Source organism: Topomyia yanbarensis, chromosome 3 (genome assembly GCF_030247195.1).
Source record: "Topomyia yanbarensis strain Yona2022 chromosome 3, ASM3024719v1, whole genome shotgun sequence".
Taxonomy (NCBI): domain Eukaryota; kingdom Metazoa; phylum Arthropoda; class Insecta; order Diptera; family Culicidae; genus Topomyia; species Topomyia yanbarensis.
In genome coordinates, this window is record NC_080672.1 from 142,554,172 (window position 1) to 142,570,559 (window position 16,388).

At 42.5% G+C, this 16,388-nt stretch overlaps 1 protein-coding gene across 1 annotated transcript; it reads left to right on the forward strand.

Annotated features, from left to right (window-relative positions):
- The first annotated feature begins 1,628 nt into the window (after window positions 1-1,628).
- On the forward strand, window positions 1,629-10,236 carry LOC131692144 (arylsulfatase B). Its single transcript, XM_058979019.1, has 6 exons — window positions 1,629-1,705; window positions 8,143-8,205; window positions 8,267-8,597; window positions 8,825-9,213; window positions 9,273-9,579; window positions 9,635-10,236. The coding sequence occupies exons 2-6, from the start codon at window positions 8,160-8,162 to the stop codon at window positions 10,221-10,223; spliced, it is 1,662 nt and encodes a 553-aa protein (XP_058835002.1). The 5' UTR covers window positions 1,629-1,705; window positions 8,143-8,159; the 3' UTR covers window positions 10,224-10,236.
- The last annotated feature ends 6,152 nt before the right edge of the window (window positions 10,237-16,388 follow it).

Sequence of the window (16,388 nt, forward strand, 5' to 3'; positions counted from 1 at the left end):
ATTCAGTCGAATTGGTTGTGTAATGTTCATAAAAGAAAAATTAAGTATGCATGCTATAAAAAATCTCCGAACTCACTATCAGTCGCAAACCCGGTTTTTATAATACACATTCCTTTACTTTATATAAGTCATGCAAAGTCGATTTCGCGATTTTTTTAGTTTCACATGAATAGAACATACAGCAACTTGTGACCGTCATTGCACCTGTCGCCACATATAGGTGATAATTTTCTGAATTTTGTTGAATATATCAGTTCGAAAAAGATGATTACTCACTGTTTGTTTATTCACCCCTCAGTTCACGCTTTGGTGGACCCAAAGAAACGAATAGAAGTGCGAAGCGCACCCCAACCACATTCATCATGCCGTGGAGTATTCTTTCCCAGCTTCAACAAACTCCGTAAACAATTTACTTTAATTGTGCTCGATCCACCGTAGCATGACCATAAACTTGGGAATACCTACCATGTCTGGCTTTAGTTTGGGTGATTTACCTATTTGAATCCTATATTGGGGAGGATGCCACACTTACTCGACCTACATTCATCAAAATATGTATAAATTGGCTTGAATTTCATCGTTTGTTTTTAGGAAACAGTATGAAAAAAATACTACAAGACAATTGTGATATATTCTAGTTTAACAGAACCGAACTCCTTATTTTTCTCTAAGTAATGTCTGAAATTGAATACATTGAAAATAGAAATAAAATGGAAATGCGTTCAACACCTTATCATACAAAAGCTGTTTTATCTACTAACTCTCTGTGCTACTAGGTACACAAACGGTAACATGGCAGATGGGTACGACACAATTTTCAGCTATCCGACTGAGCAAAAGAACGCATAGGACTTTCATAATAAATTCGCTCCATTCTACTGCAATGTGCTGCGATATTGATGTGGGTCAGGACCGTTGACATCGGTCAATTAAGAAGCAAACGGCGCGAATCACACGACGCGCGGGTGACCCCACACTGCTGCATGGCTAGATAAGAATTTGCATTCAAAAGAATGCTCGATTTTACCACAGACAAAAGATCATTGCTTTCGATAAATCCACAACACTCTAGATTATTTTTTCAGTGTTCAGGAATATTACTCACAGCACTTCGGTTGCTTTATGAATATCTCTTGATCAGGGCGTAAAAACTAACTGTCAAAATTCACCTTGAGGTAAAATTAGCGTACGGAGAGGATTATCTATTTTGTTGATTGGCAATAATTGTCCTTGGCGAACCATTGAGAAGCCCAAAATATTTGTCTACAAATATTCCAACGTGGGTCTCACGCTGAACGTCTGTTAGAGGGTCATCATTTGAAGGATTTTTTAAAACATTCTTTTCTTAGGAGAAGCTCCCCCAGATTTCTTCTCGAAATGAATTGCCTTTTTTATGAAATATGATTTTGCATAAGACTGTTTTGTTAAAAATCCGAACCCTAAGCACTATCATACCGTATGGTTTACCAGCAGTTCAGAACTGACGCAGTTTCAGCAGCAAGCAAAATCGACGTTAGTTATTCGTTGAATAGCTATAGGGAAGTTGTTCTCCGTGTTATGTCTGTGTGTTTGTGGTTTGTAACGTTTTTTGGCCCCGTCTCCGCTCTTCGTCAAAACAGAAGCTTTCAGTCATCCCTTGGCAGTCGGTAGCTGCAGCTGAAAACGGTCATCAGTGTGGTAAACGAGGTCACGCATTTCGGTAAACGTGAGTATTTATTTACAAACAGTTTTAATGACGCATTGTGACTTGGGGGAAAATACTTTTATGTGAACAAAAGAGGTATATTAGCATTATATTATTTTATATCGAACTATATTAGAATAGATTTTTTTGGCGAAGATGAATCGAAGAAACTAAAGATATAAGCGGAAGTACGTAGAAGAGCAAAAACAAACAAATTGAAAACTAGCGAGTATATCGTTGTAACAGTGACTCAACCAAATGTTTATAGAGGCTTCCTTTCAAAAATGTGTCACTTTTGGTATTGATGCGCACTACAATTACTTTACAATCACACTAGCGAAGATTTGTGAAATATTGCAACTAAACGAACATGACAGTTCAGTGAACGGTAGTATAGAAAACATGCAAAGATCTGCCGTGATGCTAGTAATTTTTGTATGACCTTCCCGGGCAGTTAAGAGGGTTCATGTCTTTTAGGACGGAAGTAACATTCTTGATGATCTCCAATTCTACAACTGTTGATTTCGCATCGTGACAAGACGCAATCCCATGGTCAGAAGACAATAGGATTCTTGTGGCTTCAAATCATGGGTAGAAGTCGTTTTTAAACATTCCTTGATGAATATTTCGTTGTTAATCAAAGCAGTCGTAATCAGTGGCGATTGGTTCAAATGACACGGTTCCTATATTGATCGGAGACTTGTACCTGGCCGTGATTTGTATTTTAATCATTTTCCTGGTGGGAAGAATTGGGTAAGTGGTTAGGGATAACGAAAATGACGACACAGAGAACGGAAGTATTCTCCCAAGGAAATAAAATACACTTCTCGATGAGCAGATATATCAACAATCCCGAGAGGATATTGAGACAACGCCCCCGAAGAGATATTGTCATTCAAAATCGGTAGGGTGACCATATGTCCTCGTTTCGCAGGACATGTCCTGGTTTTTCGCTGACAGTCCTGGTGTCCTGGGTAGTCGAAGAAGACGCTTGATTTGTCCTGGTTCTTCTTCTGTGAGCCTAAAATATTTTTCTATATTGAGTTTTCACTCTTCGCTTTGTTCACACTGGTCCAGATCGCGCCGATATCTGTTTTTAATCTCTCTATAGTGCCTCTATTTGCCCAGCAAAACTTCAGCGAACTTCCATCAGCTAAAAACCTTAGCAAACCCCCAACTGTTTTAAAACCCAGCAAAATAATGCCATGCCACAGCGAATAAAGTTCGGTGTGTAGAGTGAACAATCCACTATATCACTGACATAGGAACGCAGGAAGGGCTTCATACTGGGGAGGTCGCCCCGATACTTCCCAGGCTCCGCTGGCTGGATGTTGTTGGCTCGAATCAAAACTTGTCGGAAGTAAACAAAGTTCATTTCATATCGTCAACCTGGCGCCCAGGTGGTGAAATCGTTAGAATTCAACGGGGTGCTGGAGCATTGCCAGATAATTTTTATTTCCAGATTAAATTTTACTAAACTTCCCAGTTAAGCTCAGCCGGAATGCTGACTGGTTCTAATTCGTATTCCGGCTCCGGTGACACAATCGATTCTATTTAGAATGTTTAAGGGGTACCATTTCGATGCGGCTTAGCCGCATAACCGAGGCCTAGGAACCGAAGCGACACAAAGCCGCTGAGGATCCGCCGGGTGAGGTGGCCACCAACCTGCCGTCGGAAGCCAGCGAACCTGTGATCCACTCGTTTGCCCGGCTTACTCAAACATAGGGGCTATCCCTAGTTTAAGTCCGACTGAGCGGTAGTGAAGGCGAACAGCACGCGCCAAAGCGATGTGGCGTAGCACAAAATAACATTGGCAACGCTAGCAAAATGTAAACACAAATGAACACTCCGGATGAACCTACCGTCAATTGACATTTCGACGAGTTTTGATTCGAGCCAATAATATGGGCCCTATCTAGGCTGTTCAGAGAAGGAAACTGATATAGAAGGACTGCTTCAGGCCGAACAGATGGTTCTAACTAATAATTTGTTTCAAAACATTCCTTGAGCGAATGCTGCACCCAGCTTGTAACTCATGGATTTCGTTAGTTACATCTGCTGTGACTCGAAGGAGATGAATGGTAAACTACCATGCGGTTTCATCGTTTCCATGCAAGATTTTTTATTTTCAAGCAAATGTATCTCCAAAACCTCTGGATCTTGCGGTCTAATTAATTTGTTGTGTAGAATTGAATATAAAAGTAAAGAGTAGTTAAGGCCCCTCGCAGTGAAAATCTAGAAAAAACTATTAATACGTATTTTGTTCATAAAACCCAATATATTACTAAAGTCAACCATTTTTTTCTTAAAACTACACTTAAACACCTTGGACCTATAACCAATGCAAATCGGCTCGGCGGTTCAAAAGTTATTAATTTAAAACAAAATCAACTTTTTATAAATCACGTTTGATTTTCGAAATTGCTTCAATATAATGAAAATTGAATAAAATATTGAAAGTTCAAAAACAAAAACAGTTCAACAGTTACCATTCCATTTCACAAATGAAAAAAAAAGAATGAAGAATACCTTATATCTTCATAGATAACTTTCTTTTATAAAATGTTATAAAATCAAATAATACACACTTTCAAAGTGGAATATATGTTCCATAACATTTTTTAGGTCAACATCACATAATTTCGAAACCATCAACTTCGAAGGTTGGTCGTCAAATGGTGAATACTTCCTAGTGTTCAAAAGCTCCTATCTCATGCTTTCCTGTGCGTCTTTTGATGACATTTAATCTGTAGGCCGGCATCGACTGGGTCTTCTGCAGTAGAAGCGCAATTAGAAAGTACGAGTGGGCATGGGCGCTATAACCCTACCGTAGACAGAACTGAATATGACACCCTACACGGCTGTTCTTAGACGAGACAGGAGGTTGGCTAAAAATCAACAAGCCGGCCAGAAAAATTCACTTTACGAAGAAATCGGAAGAATTAGCGGATCGGAACAAGCGGTCAAAGCTCAAGTAACGAAAAATGGACTACGATTGGAAACTTGGCACATCTAACTGCAAGTCACTTTACTTCTCCTCTGGGTTCAAACGAAACCTACACGATGAGCTGAAAAATTGCTGAAAGATGCATTTTACGCACATTTCGAGTCCGCGGCAGAATGTGAAGCTGCTCATCAGCGACACCCTTGACATCACCTGATTAACAAACTGAGAACCAAAACCAAATCCACGTTCTATTGAACAGAAATTTCTTCTCCAACATCACAAATGTTTGCACCTTCCACAGTGCGAATATAGATTCGGAATCGCCTACAGGAAGATAGGGGTACTTAGGAGATTAAGCATCTGAACAGTGTTACGAAAATGCTACGAGTAGGTTAATTGCTCGAGCAAAGGCTGTGTGCCACAGGCCGGTATATGAAGATACCTTCCTGCGACCGAGTATGAGCTGATTGATAAGTGTATTATAACGAACATCGAAATACCAGTAGACGACGAGAGTATCGCAAGAATACGCCTAGGGACATGCACAGCCGACTACAGATTCCCAGCGCTAGATCTACCTAAGATTCTTGAGTAGATCGGACGGTTGAGGACTGATGAAGCCGCTGGCAATGATCAATAGCCATGTGAGCTTCTGAAACACGGAAGAGAGGCGTTGATTAGAGCCATCCACTGGGTGGTTTTGAAGATCTGGGAGAAACAGATTTTACCGGATGATGGGATGGAGAAAGTAGTATGTTCCATCTATAAAAAGGGGGCCAAGCGGGATGGCTGCAATAAGTTACCGTGCAATCACATTAGTAAGGTGTTCTCCCAAATTCTTTGTCGCCACCAATCACCATTAGCAAGCGATTTACTGCCCATGATCGCATATCTGTCCCATAATGATAGGAAATCCCATAGAAAATGGGACAACTAAGCGATCATGGGTAGTTTAGTTGAGAAAATTTGCATATATTGCCCAAATACGGATTTACTGACAAACGACAATAGATCGAGTGATGTGTGATGAGTATTAGAGATACTTTCGAGTCCTTTTGAAGCTCGGAAGGGGTGCGTCGGTAACGTCAATATTGTGGCACACAACCTTGTGATGATGGTGGGGACGTACATCCGACTAACGGTTGAAGCAAAGCGAGTTGAACTGGTCACAAATGCTTCAGACATAGTATTTGAGAGTAAGAGGTTACGTCTCCAACCGAGTATATCGATTGATGGCGATGTTATAGAGCTGCTTGATGAGTTCGTGTATTTGGACTCACTAATGACCGTCAATAATAACACAAACAGAGTAATCTGATAACTTATTCTAGCAGGTGAACGTTGTTACTTTGGGCTTTGAAAAACCCTTCGATCGAAGAATGTACGACACCGCATGACGTTAACCTTCTACAAATCGCTCATTGGACCGGTTGTCTTCTACGGTCAAGAAACCTGGAGCATTACGGCGGGAGACCAACACGCTCCTAGTGTTTTCGAATGGAACGTGTTGAGAACGATCTACGATGGGATGCACATGAAGGACGGAATGTGGAGACGGCGTATGGACAACGAATTGCAAGAGTAGCTTGAAGAACCACTCATTGTTAGCTCAGCGAAATTTTGGCGGCTGCGGTGGGATGGGCATGTCGTCAGAATGGTGAACAACTCGGTAAAAATTGTTCTAGAAACTAATCCGACAGCTACAAAGAGAAGAGATCGATCAAGATGAAGGAGACCTGAGGAGTCGAATCATCAACTCTTCAAAAAAGTAATAAGAGACTTGATGTCTTCAGAAAAGTTGCGTTTTATTTCATTTAAACATCTTTATTGAAGTTATGAAAACTTTTTGTATGTAGCATATCGAAATATAAAACAATATTTACGAAATTGTTCTTAAATACAGTTTTCTTCAATATTACTGTAAGCTTCAGAAACACATCGCTTGAATAAAATGTTTCTTTTATTATTTATTAACCGTTATGTGTTCAACAAAAAAAACATTTGACAGGCCAACAAGGGTTCTCGTGTACCCACAAATTGAAATGCTCATAACTATGGCTTCCTTTAACCGATTTGCACACTTTTAGATGTTTTGGATTTAGAAAATCGTCCATTTTTTGATTCAGTAAAATTGAACCGAATGAATGGACCTGGTTCTTGCTAATCCGGATTTTCCAGCGTAATGTTCCTGTACTAGGGTATGATTTGTAAATTTTAATAATGTTCCAGGAATATGAGTATCAAAACTCTTCGAATTGTCTCGGAAGTCTGTTATTTATTGTTACGGGACCCCATGGAAATTTCAAAAATGGAATTGGAATTGAAAGGCCATTCAAGGACCCACAGGAACCTGCACTGGAATGTCCGTTCCAGGGTCAAATCACCAAATGGTTTCAAAATCACGCGATACAGCCTACTAATGCAATTCCAAGAATTTTGATACCCATATTGCTAGTATTTCATTGAAGTTCACAAATAGTATTCCAGCACTGGAAATCTGCATTCCTTGGAACCGAATGAAGTAATTCGATTCATTTTTACCAAGTCCAAAAGTGGATGAGTTCCTGAATCCAAAAGTATCAAAATCGGTTGGAAATTACCTTAGTTATTGGCATTTCAGTTTTGTGGGTACCCGGGTACCCACGTCGGCATGTTACGTTGTAAAAAAATTCAGAAGCCCCGCCTCGCTACTCCCCCCCCCACCTTTCTATATCAACAATATAATTAACCCAAAAGCTTGAGTTAGTAAAGTTCTAAGATGTCACAAAGTTTTAATTTCCAGCTATGGATAAAACATGGGAATTTCATTAATTGAAACCTAAAAAGGTACCCGGGTACTGCATCGGACACATAACGGTTAACGGTTAGAAGTAATTGTACAGCAATACAATACACGATATACAGCAATATCAGAATAACTTGTGTTGAAGGTTCACTTTCGCAAATATAATCTTATATATCAAATATATCTCGAAACCCTAAATATATAGAGCACACGTGTCTTTAGCCACGTTATTGGTAATAAAACTCTCGAAAACTTTACTAAGGACACTAAGTTTTTCGAAACTATTTTATTTCATATTGCCATGATTTGTCAACTATAAAATCCTCACTAAGAGATCGGTTACAAGATTCCATTCCCACAATTTACCCAAGGTCCCCATGGAGTTTAAAATATGAAGTTCTCAATGTAATGATCAGATAATAAACTTCAAAAATAATTATTTAAATATTAAACATTATTTTTTTTTAAATTAAGCTGGTCACCTCCAATAATTTATTAATCAACCCCCAGAACCCTCCTGGCTACGCCACTGTCTTTGAGAACCAGCAATTTTTTATGATTTAATGAATGATTTTCCGACCGTTTCTGCAACTAGTATTTCTCATAGGTTTCAATGAATTGGCTCATTTCAAAACATTGGCATGAATAAGCAGTCTTTAATTATGTCGCTGCATTTTTCCGAAGTAATCATGTTGCTGCCTCTTTTATTTCTATATTCCGGTGCAGAGTTCCTCGTCCTGAAAATGATCAGCAAATTTACCACGGAAGTGTGGAATGGTGTATCACTAGGTAACCCAACTTAAAATGGGTCGACGTGTCATATTCCATTAACCCATTTTATCTTGAAAAGCAATTTTAGTCTTGAACTACCTTGTACTGGTACTGGGGATAGATCCTCCTCCGAACATAGTCTTCATTTTAGCAGATGACCTCGGCTGGAACGATGTCGGTTTTCATGGATCTTCCCAGATACCGACACCTAACCTCGATGCTCTTGCCTATTCTGGAATCATTCTGAATCGCTACTACGTCACACCCATCTGTACTCCTTCTCGGGCGGCACTCATGACGGGAAAGTATCCAATACACACAGGTATGCAACATGCCGTCCTCTACGGGATGGAACCGAGAGGGCTGCCGCTAGAGGAGAAACTGTTACCGGAATATTTGAAGGAGTTGGGGTAAATATGTAATCATTTAATAGTCAAGTAAATATTTCACCTTCTACTAAAACACCTAAATGTTTCGTCACAAATTAAAGAATCAACCATAACCACAGAAACAAACACCTAACTGAGATAAGATTCAATTTCGAATAAACATTGAAGATAGTACTTAAGCGTCTAATCTCTGAGCCATCGCCTAAAACCGTACCAAAGTAAAACCTCAAAAATCTTTTTTCTTCCAGCTACCAGAACCACATCGTCGGCAAATGGCACCTAGGGCATTATACACTCAAGTACACCCCGCTGCAACGAGGATTCGACTCGCACGTAGGTTTCTGGACTGGCCATCACCACATGTTTGATCACAGTTCCGTTGAAACGGAAACCTGGGGTTTGGACATGCGACGCGGGTATGACGTTGCGTACGATCTACACGGAAATTACACCACTCATGTGATACGAAATGAAGCAGTAGCTAGAATCCAAAGCCATACCCTGTCGGATCCGCTGTTTCTGTACGTGGCCCATGCAGCGGTGCACTCTGCCAATCCGTATGATCTGCTACCTGCACCGGACTCCACGGTAGATCGAATGAAACACATCCAGAACTATCAACGGCGTAAGTTTGCAGGTAAATGTTTCAATGCATCTCTATCAGTCAGTGTAATGACTATTCAAACTGTTGACCAGCAATGCTTACGGAGCTGGACGATTCGGTGGGAGCTATTGTCCAAGCACTGAGCATTCGAGGTATGTTGGACAATACGATCATCGTATTTAGCTCGGATAACGGTGGGCCGGCAGAAGGTTTCAACAGTAATGCCGCTTCTAACTGGCCTTTGCGAGGAGTCAAAAACACCCTATGGGAAGGTGGAGTACGAGCGGCTGGTTTCATCTGGAGTCCTTTTCTGAAAAATAACTGTCGAGTATCGCAGCAAATAGTCCATATAACTGACTGGCTTCCAACATTGTTAGACGCCGTCGGTTATGATATGTTGTAAGTAGTTATTTATACTAACATTAACTATCGTCTACATCCAAACAATTTGTAGAAATCTCCCACCAAATTTGGACGGCATCAGTTGTTGGCAACAACTGCAGGACGGGAACCTAACCGATCGGCGCGAGATTCTTCACAATATCGATGATATTTGGGGCAGTGCTGCTCTTACGGTTAACAACTGGAAGGTTCTAAAGGGAACCAATTACAACGGCCAGTGGGACAATTGGTACGGTCCAGCAGGAGATCGCGAGGCAAAGTCTTACAATTTAACCTCCATCAAGAGCTGTCCTACTGGGAAAGCTCTGAACAAAATGAAAATACTTCCAACCGACGATGTCATTTTACAGCTACGCAGCGAAGCTAGCGTTCAGTGTATAGGTATGAGAAAAACTAATTGCAATCCCTTGAAGGCACCTTGTCTTTTTGACATCGTTCGGGATCCGTGTGAATTGGACAATATGGCGGAGAAATATCCAACTATTTTGGAAAGTATGTTGAAGAAATTAGACGCGCATAACGCAACGGCAGTGCCTCCCGGAAATATGCCTTTGGACACACGAGGTGATCCCAGATTCTGGAGTTATACGTGGCACAATTTCGGGGATGATCTTGGATCATACCAAATACTGGGGAATTGAATATAAGTTAAAACTCCATGACATATCATCATTGTATCCGAATGTACCAGAGTGCCTATTCGACGTATCCATATTGAATGTATAGCCCACCTTAGGGAGGAATAGGGTACATTGCTACGATTAAGGTTCGATTTAAATATTTTTCATTAGCAAACATAATTTCCTCTCTTACGAGCCATCGTAAGTTATGAGTCGTTCAGTGTTTTCACAAGTAGTGTTTCTAATTTTAGACTAGCGTCAGTCTGCTGCCGTAGACAAGGGCAATGGTTCAGAAGAGTCGAAGTCGACACGCAAACTTCTGGGCTTATATACAGGGTCCGGTACTGGAAGTGTAACCGATTGAAAAGGCCATAAATTCGGCTTGAAAAACTATTTTTATTTACTTTAAATTGTAGAATGTGTGAAAGTAAGCAAAAATCAGAAATAATTTACTTTTGCTTGATATGACCACCTTTTACCTTGACCATGACCTTGAAACGGTCAAAAAACGAATCGCAAGCTGCCCGAATGTGACTATCCGGTAGTTTGGTTCACTCACGAACAATGGCTGTCTTGATCTCGAATATGGTGCAGAGAGAATAATCCATTGGATTCGCATCTGGTGAAGTCTAGATCCATTGTGTGGTCAAATTAAAGTTTGGAACGTAGGTTTTCAGCTATTCCGGGTTAAGTCATGCTTTGTGAGACGGTGCCGTGTTTTGTTGAAACATCCATAGTTTGCGACCGAAATGTTTGTCTACACTCCACAGATTCATAGCAGCTACCAGAACACTTTGCCGATAATATTTCGCATTTACTTTGACGCCAGGCCCGGTGAAAACGATTGGAGAGCGCCCATCTGCGGTTACAGCGACCCAAACCATTATTTGCGGAAGGTGCCGCCTCCTGGTGGCCAACCGATGACTCAAATTCCCTTATGAACTGTGGGCTAAGTAAACTCTATCGTTTCGAGTGTTTACGAATTGCTCAATTTGCAAAAAATCGTTAGAAAATAGAAAAATGTTCGGAATTTGACCGTTTTGGGCCAAGCGAAGCAACTCCTTCGCTGTCTCAAGTCTAACTTGTTGCTGCTTCCATGTGAGATCGTGAGCCTTTTGAAACTTGTAAGACTGGACCTTAAGTTGATTTTTCAATATGCGTCGAATGCTGCGGTCGGATATTTTAAGTTCGTTAGCCATTTGATTGGCATTTCGTCGTGGATTTCGTTCAAGTCGCTTCTTCACTTTTCGAACAATCTTCGACAGATCGGATGCGAAAACACATCTTGAGATCGTCTACCAAAACCAAGGGACAAGTATTCAGAACTAGCAGGTTAGTCTCAGTCAAACGCTTAGACGTGAAACCATGTTGATCGTCACTTGAGTACTGCTCGCAATGAGCTTGAAGAGGTGCGATAAGCACCAACTTGAATAACTTCGAAACAGTCCTCAATGAAGTCATTCCACGGTAACTGTCGATGTCACGCTTATTTTCCTTTTTATGAACTGGTAACATGTCCGCAAGCTTCCAGCAATATGGGAAAATGCCACTGGCAATAGATGCTACAAAGATATGAAGAAGTGGAGTCACTAAAACGTCGATGTACCTTTTCAAAAGTTTTGAAGGGAAACCGTCGGGTCCCGGATTGAAGGACGATTTGCTCGCAAGTGGTCCTTGTGATGTTCGTAAAGCAGATTGTTAATCACTCAATAAGTCTCCTGGTGGCCGGATGCCCAGAGACTCCTAAAATCCTTAATCGCGCACGAATTCCAGCACAATTTTTAATCGAATACCTATCCCTACTTTCAATCTCCCTCATTCTGTGACACTTATGGAGTGTGTAGTAGTATATACGGTATCTAGTAATATGAAGTGTCGGACTAACATCCCTTCTCTTTCCTGCCTCGATTTAGGTACGGGCCTGGCCGGCGCTATTCATTTTCTATGCAATTCCTGCTAGTCCCGATTAATAACGGAGTTGGAGTTGGATGTTAAAAGCATCTTCGAGACCGAGGGTCTTCATGTTTCGGGATGATTTAGCTAAAGTCACCAATTATGAAAACAAACAAACTGTTGTCCCAGTGCATTAGCCTTTTTGGCAGGCGTTATGTTATCAATTTGGAAAGAGTTGCTCGCTTGATATTGATGGCCTGTCTTGGGCAACGATGATTGCTCGTTGGATGAATTCAAACACCGTGTCGATGCCCACCAGGGAATCCAGTGGTAGATCGACATTGATGATCTGGTCGATGACTCGCTGAAACACCTCATAGTTGGGGCGATGGTAGCTTCACCGATCCTGACATTGGAATGTTTCGGTTGTGGCACCCAGCGTTAGCACCACCAGAAAATGGTCCGATAACAACTCGCTGAAGACGACCGATGAACTGTCGGTGGCGATATTGGTGATGAGGATATCCAATACGGAATGGATACTCGAAGTTTGATGTTTGGAAGCAGGTGGTGTTGACTACGCCCCGTCAGCAACTACCGCTTTGTTGCCCCCACTAAATGTTGCGCCACTACACGCCGCGCCCGACCTGATGAAAGGATCGGGAGCAACCTGAAGGACGTAAACATAAATAAATCGCCATCGTAAAACCTACTCGATACACGGAAACGAAAAACTACCTAAAATTGAGTTCCTTTGACTCAATCTCGTGGTATCGTGGGGGAACTTAAAAAACTTAAACCGTATTGAAGGTAGTTTCCATTTACCCACGGCAAAAATTACAACTCATTGATAAGTTTTTTATACTCAAATTTAAGTTGAATTTACCTAATTTTGAGCTCACCCCACACAACTCAAAAGTACCTTCCTCCACGGAAGACCTCGACTGAGTCGAATCTCTCTTTTTGTTTTTGACAACACTAATAAGTGCGAAAGCGACGCACAACTCAAAAGTAAGTTAAAAGAACTTATTCTGCAGGTTGTTTTATTTAACCGTGTACTATATTCTACTGCTATACAAATTCAAAAGTGAACTAAACTAAATCTTAAACTAATTATTTATAAATCTACTACTATTGCTAATGTTATTGTTAAATCCACCTAGTGAATAACCTAGTAAATATAAGCTAGGTAAGACTTAGTGTTAGATGAAAACAATCTATGCTAATTTCTGCTCATTTACGCTACCTTATTCTAGACGAAAACAATGAAGTTGATATCATACCCGCGTTTAATTGACTAATAGCTATTATTGGCATAGGTCAGTGTAAGCATTGAGGTAAGACTATGTACCTAAATTTGACTAGAATAACAATATCAATCATATACAATGTACAGGGTACGATCGCTCGGAATAGACAGTGTTTCCAGAGAATTTTAGCCGACGCTAGGTCGCTAAAAGTATGTAGAAATGTTGATGAATTATTGAACACTGAATTAGAAGTTACATTTTATAGAATGCCGACGAATTCCGCATGACTTGTGCAGATGCGGTTTTTAGCATGATGATTGTCACAACATTTTGCACAAGTAGGATCGATGTGGGTGAATGGAGAACAGTAAGCTGTAACTTCGTAGGTATTGAGTTTTATAAGAGGGAATGAGACACTTACTACCACCGAAATTAAATCTGTAAATAGCACTAACATAGACTATACTTCCAGATCAAACAGTTCAGGAACTGTACGTGATGGTTCTGGACATATGGCCTTCGTCTGGCATTGTCCATTCTCATTAGTTCGGACGTCTTCATGGCTGGTTGGTAGACGTCCTTACAAGTAGATATATCAATTCGCTTGAGTGGTGGAACATGTGGATGCGAAATTTTCCACTATGACGTAGACTCGAAAGGCGATGGTAGGGTGATTTTTCATAGAACTGAACAGACTACATGACATGATATTGCAAGCTCTCTGAAGCAAACTTGCGCCAAATAGTAGGTATGCATGTTTTTTCTTTTTATTAGTAAGGTTAAACAAAGCTGCAAAAGCCTGGCCTGTAGTGTATTGGCGTGGGACTCACGACTCACGTTCGTGCCTAACCACTAAAAACATTCCTTACTTTTTACACCCTTCTTCCCCATGGAACTACGTCATCGTATTACTTCGTGGAGGGGTTCGTTGTGCCTCCGTCGCACCTCTTTCTTCTGCTCTATCACAGAGCCTCGCTTGGTTCATGGAGTGGCTCGACCTATGAGCTTTGATTTAACTCTCGACTCTTCTCTTACTTGTTGTCTCCATCTATCCACGTCGCCGTTTAGCTCTCATCCCCGTGAGCGGTTTAGGTGCTGATTCATTGAGTCATTTAGCCCTTGTTTCCGTGAGTCGTTCAGCTCCGACCTTATCACGATCTACTTGGATAGTCCCCAACGATGAACTCACACTCCTCCGACCGATAGTTCCCCGACGGAGGAAATTCCCCCGACACCGATACCCGCTTCCTTGAGCCATTTAGCTCCCAGCTTTATCGAGATGAACTCGGATATTATCCTACTCCGACTGAGAGTTCCCCGGCAACGGAATTTCTCTCTGTACCGGTGTTTGTCTCGTGAGCCAATTAGCTCCCCTTTCCGTCACGATTCTATCGGGTAGTCCACGGCGGCGAATCTACTCTACCGTGAATTCCCCGGCGGCAGATTGCTCCCGACCCGATGCGCCTTTCTGTGAGCCATTTAGCTCCCCGCTTCGTCGACGCGGTCTATTCCCGGTGGAGCTAGCCTACTCAACGGGCCAGCCAGTAGGTGCTGATGTCCATCCAGCGATTCCGGGTGGAGCGTAGCTTCCGGTTCACTGGCGCCCCAACGACCCACTGCTAGCTATTCGACACGGTCTAATCCCCGACGGTGGATCTAGCCAACTCACGAGCTACCCGGTAGGGTGTCGAGGTCGGTCCGGCGATTCCGGTGAAGCCTGTCGTCCGGTTCACTGGCGCCCCGACGACCCTAACCTAGTGCTATTGCGCGTACTACTCATCTGGTCCCCGGCGATGGACCTAGTCTACACAGTCGGAGAGTTCCCCGACGGCGGAATTTCTCCCGAAACCCGATTTGTGGTTTCCCGGTGGCGTTCTAGCCAGTGGTGCTACATTGCTGGTCCCTTCGCCACTTCCTCTGCAGCTCGGAGAGTATACTCGTAACCACTCTATTGACAGCGTGCCAGATACGCTCGTCGCGGTACATCTCTTCGACGATATTGTTCACTGTCACACCAGACATGCCCCTTCGAACTTCCTCGAATCTAGGGCATTCGAAGACTACATGTTCCGGCGTCTCTTGCACGTTCACACACTCCGGGCAAAGGGGTGACGAAGCGGGTCCAAACCGATGCAGGTACTTCCGGAAGCATCCGTGCCCTGACAAAAACTGCGTCAAATGGAAGTTCACCTCTCCATGTTTTCTATATACCCAAGCAGACACATTTGGGATGAGTCGCTGGGTCCACCTTCCTTTCTCCGCGTTGTTCCACTCTTGCTGCCACTTAGCCAACGAGTCCACTTGGACCAATCTTCTTGCATTACGTTCATTTCTCCGCTGGTAGCATTCCACGTCCTCAGCCAGAGGGATGTAGATGGGAATCATCCCGGCAATTACACATACCGCCTCCGACGATATCGTTCTATACGCACTCACGACACGAACAGTCATTAGCCGGAACGTGCTTGTCAACTTCGTCCGGTTCCGCTTTGAGTTCGGCGCAGCAGCCCAGGCCGGTACTCCATACCTCAGTATTGAGGATGAGACACCCGCCAGGAGACGTCTCGTGTTGCCTCTTGCTCATCCGTGATTCGATATGATCCTTGCCAATGCGTTAGTTGTCCTCGCAGCCTTCTCACATGCATAGTCGACATGGCTGTTGTAATTTAACCGATCCTCGACCATCACATCCAGCTGTTTCAGCGCACGCAACGATGGGATGGACTGACGCTGATCTCAACGCGCTGGATTTTTTTACAATTGCTGACCAGCACTACCTCAGTCTTGTGATGAGCCAGCTGCAACTTGACTTTAGCCATCCAGGTTTCCACGATGTCTATTGTCTCTGCCGTCAACATCCACCTCCTCAAGGGTCTCTCCGGTTATCGTCAGGACAACATCATCTGCAAAACCGACGATCTCAACTCCTCTGGACAGTTCCAGTGTTAACACTCCGTTGTACATTATATTCCAGAGCGTTGGGCCGAGTATGGAGCCCTGAGGTGCTCCCGCCGTGACCCCCCCCCCTCTTTCCGATGTTCGT

Coding starts and splice junctions, on each gene's coding strand:
- LOC131692144 (XM_058979019.1), top strand. CDS start 8,160: ATGATCAGCAAATTTACCACGGAAGTGTGGAATGGTGTATCACTAG. Junction 9,214..9,272: donor TCAACGGCGTAAGTTTGCAG/GTAAATGTTTCA, acceptor ACTGTTGACCAG/CAATGCTTACGGAGCTGGAC. Junction 9,580..9,634: donor GCCGTCGGTTATGATATGTT/GTAAGTAGTTAT, acceptor AACAATTTGTAG/AAATCTCCCACCAAATTTGG.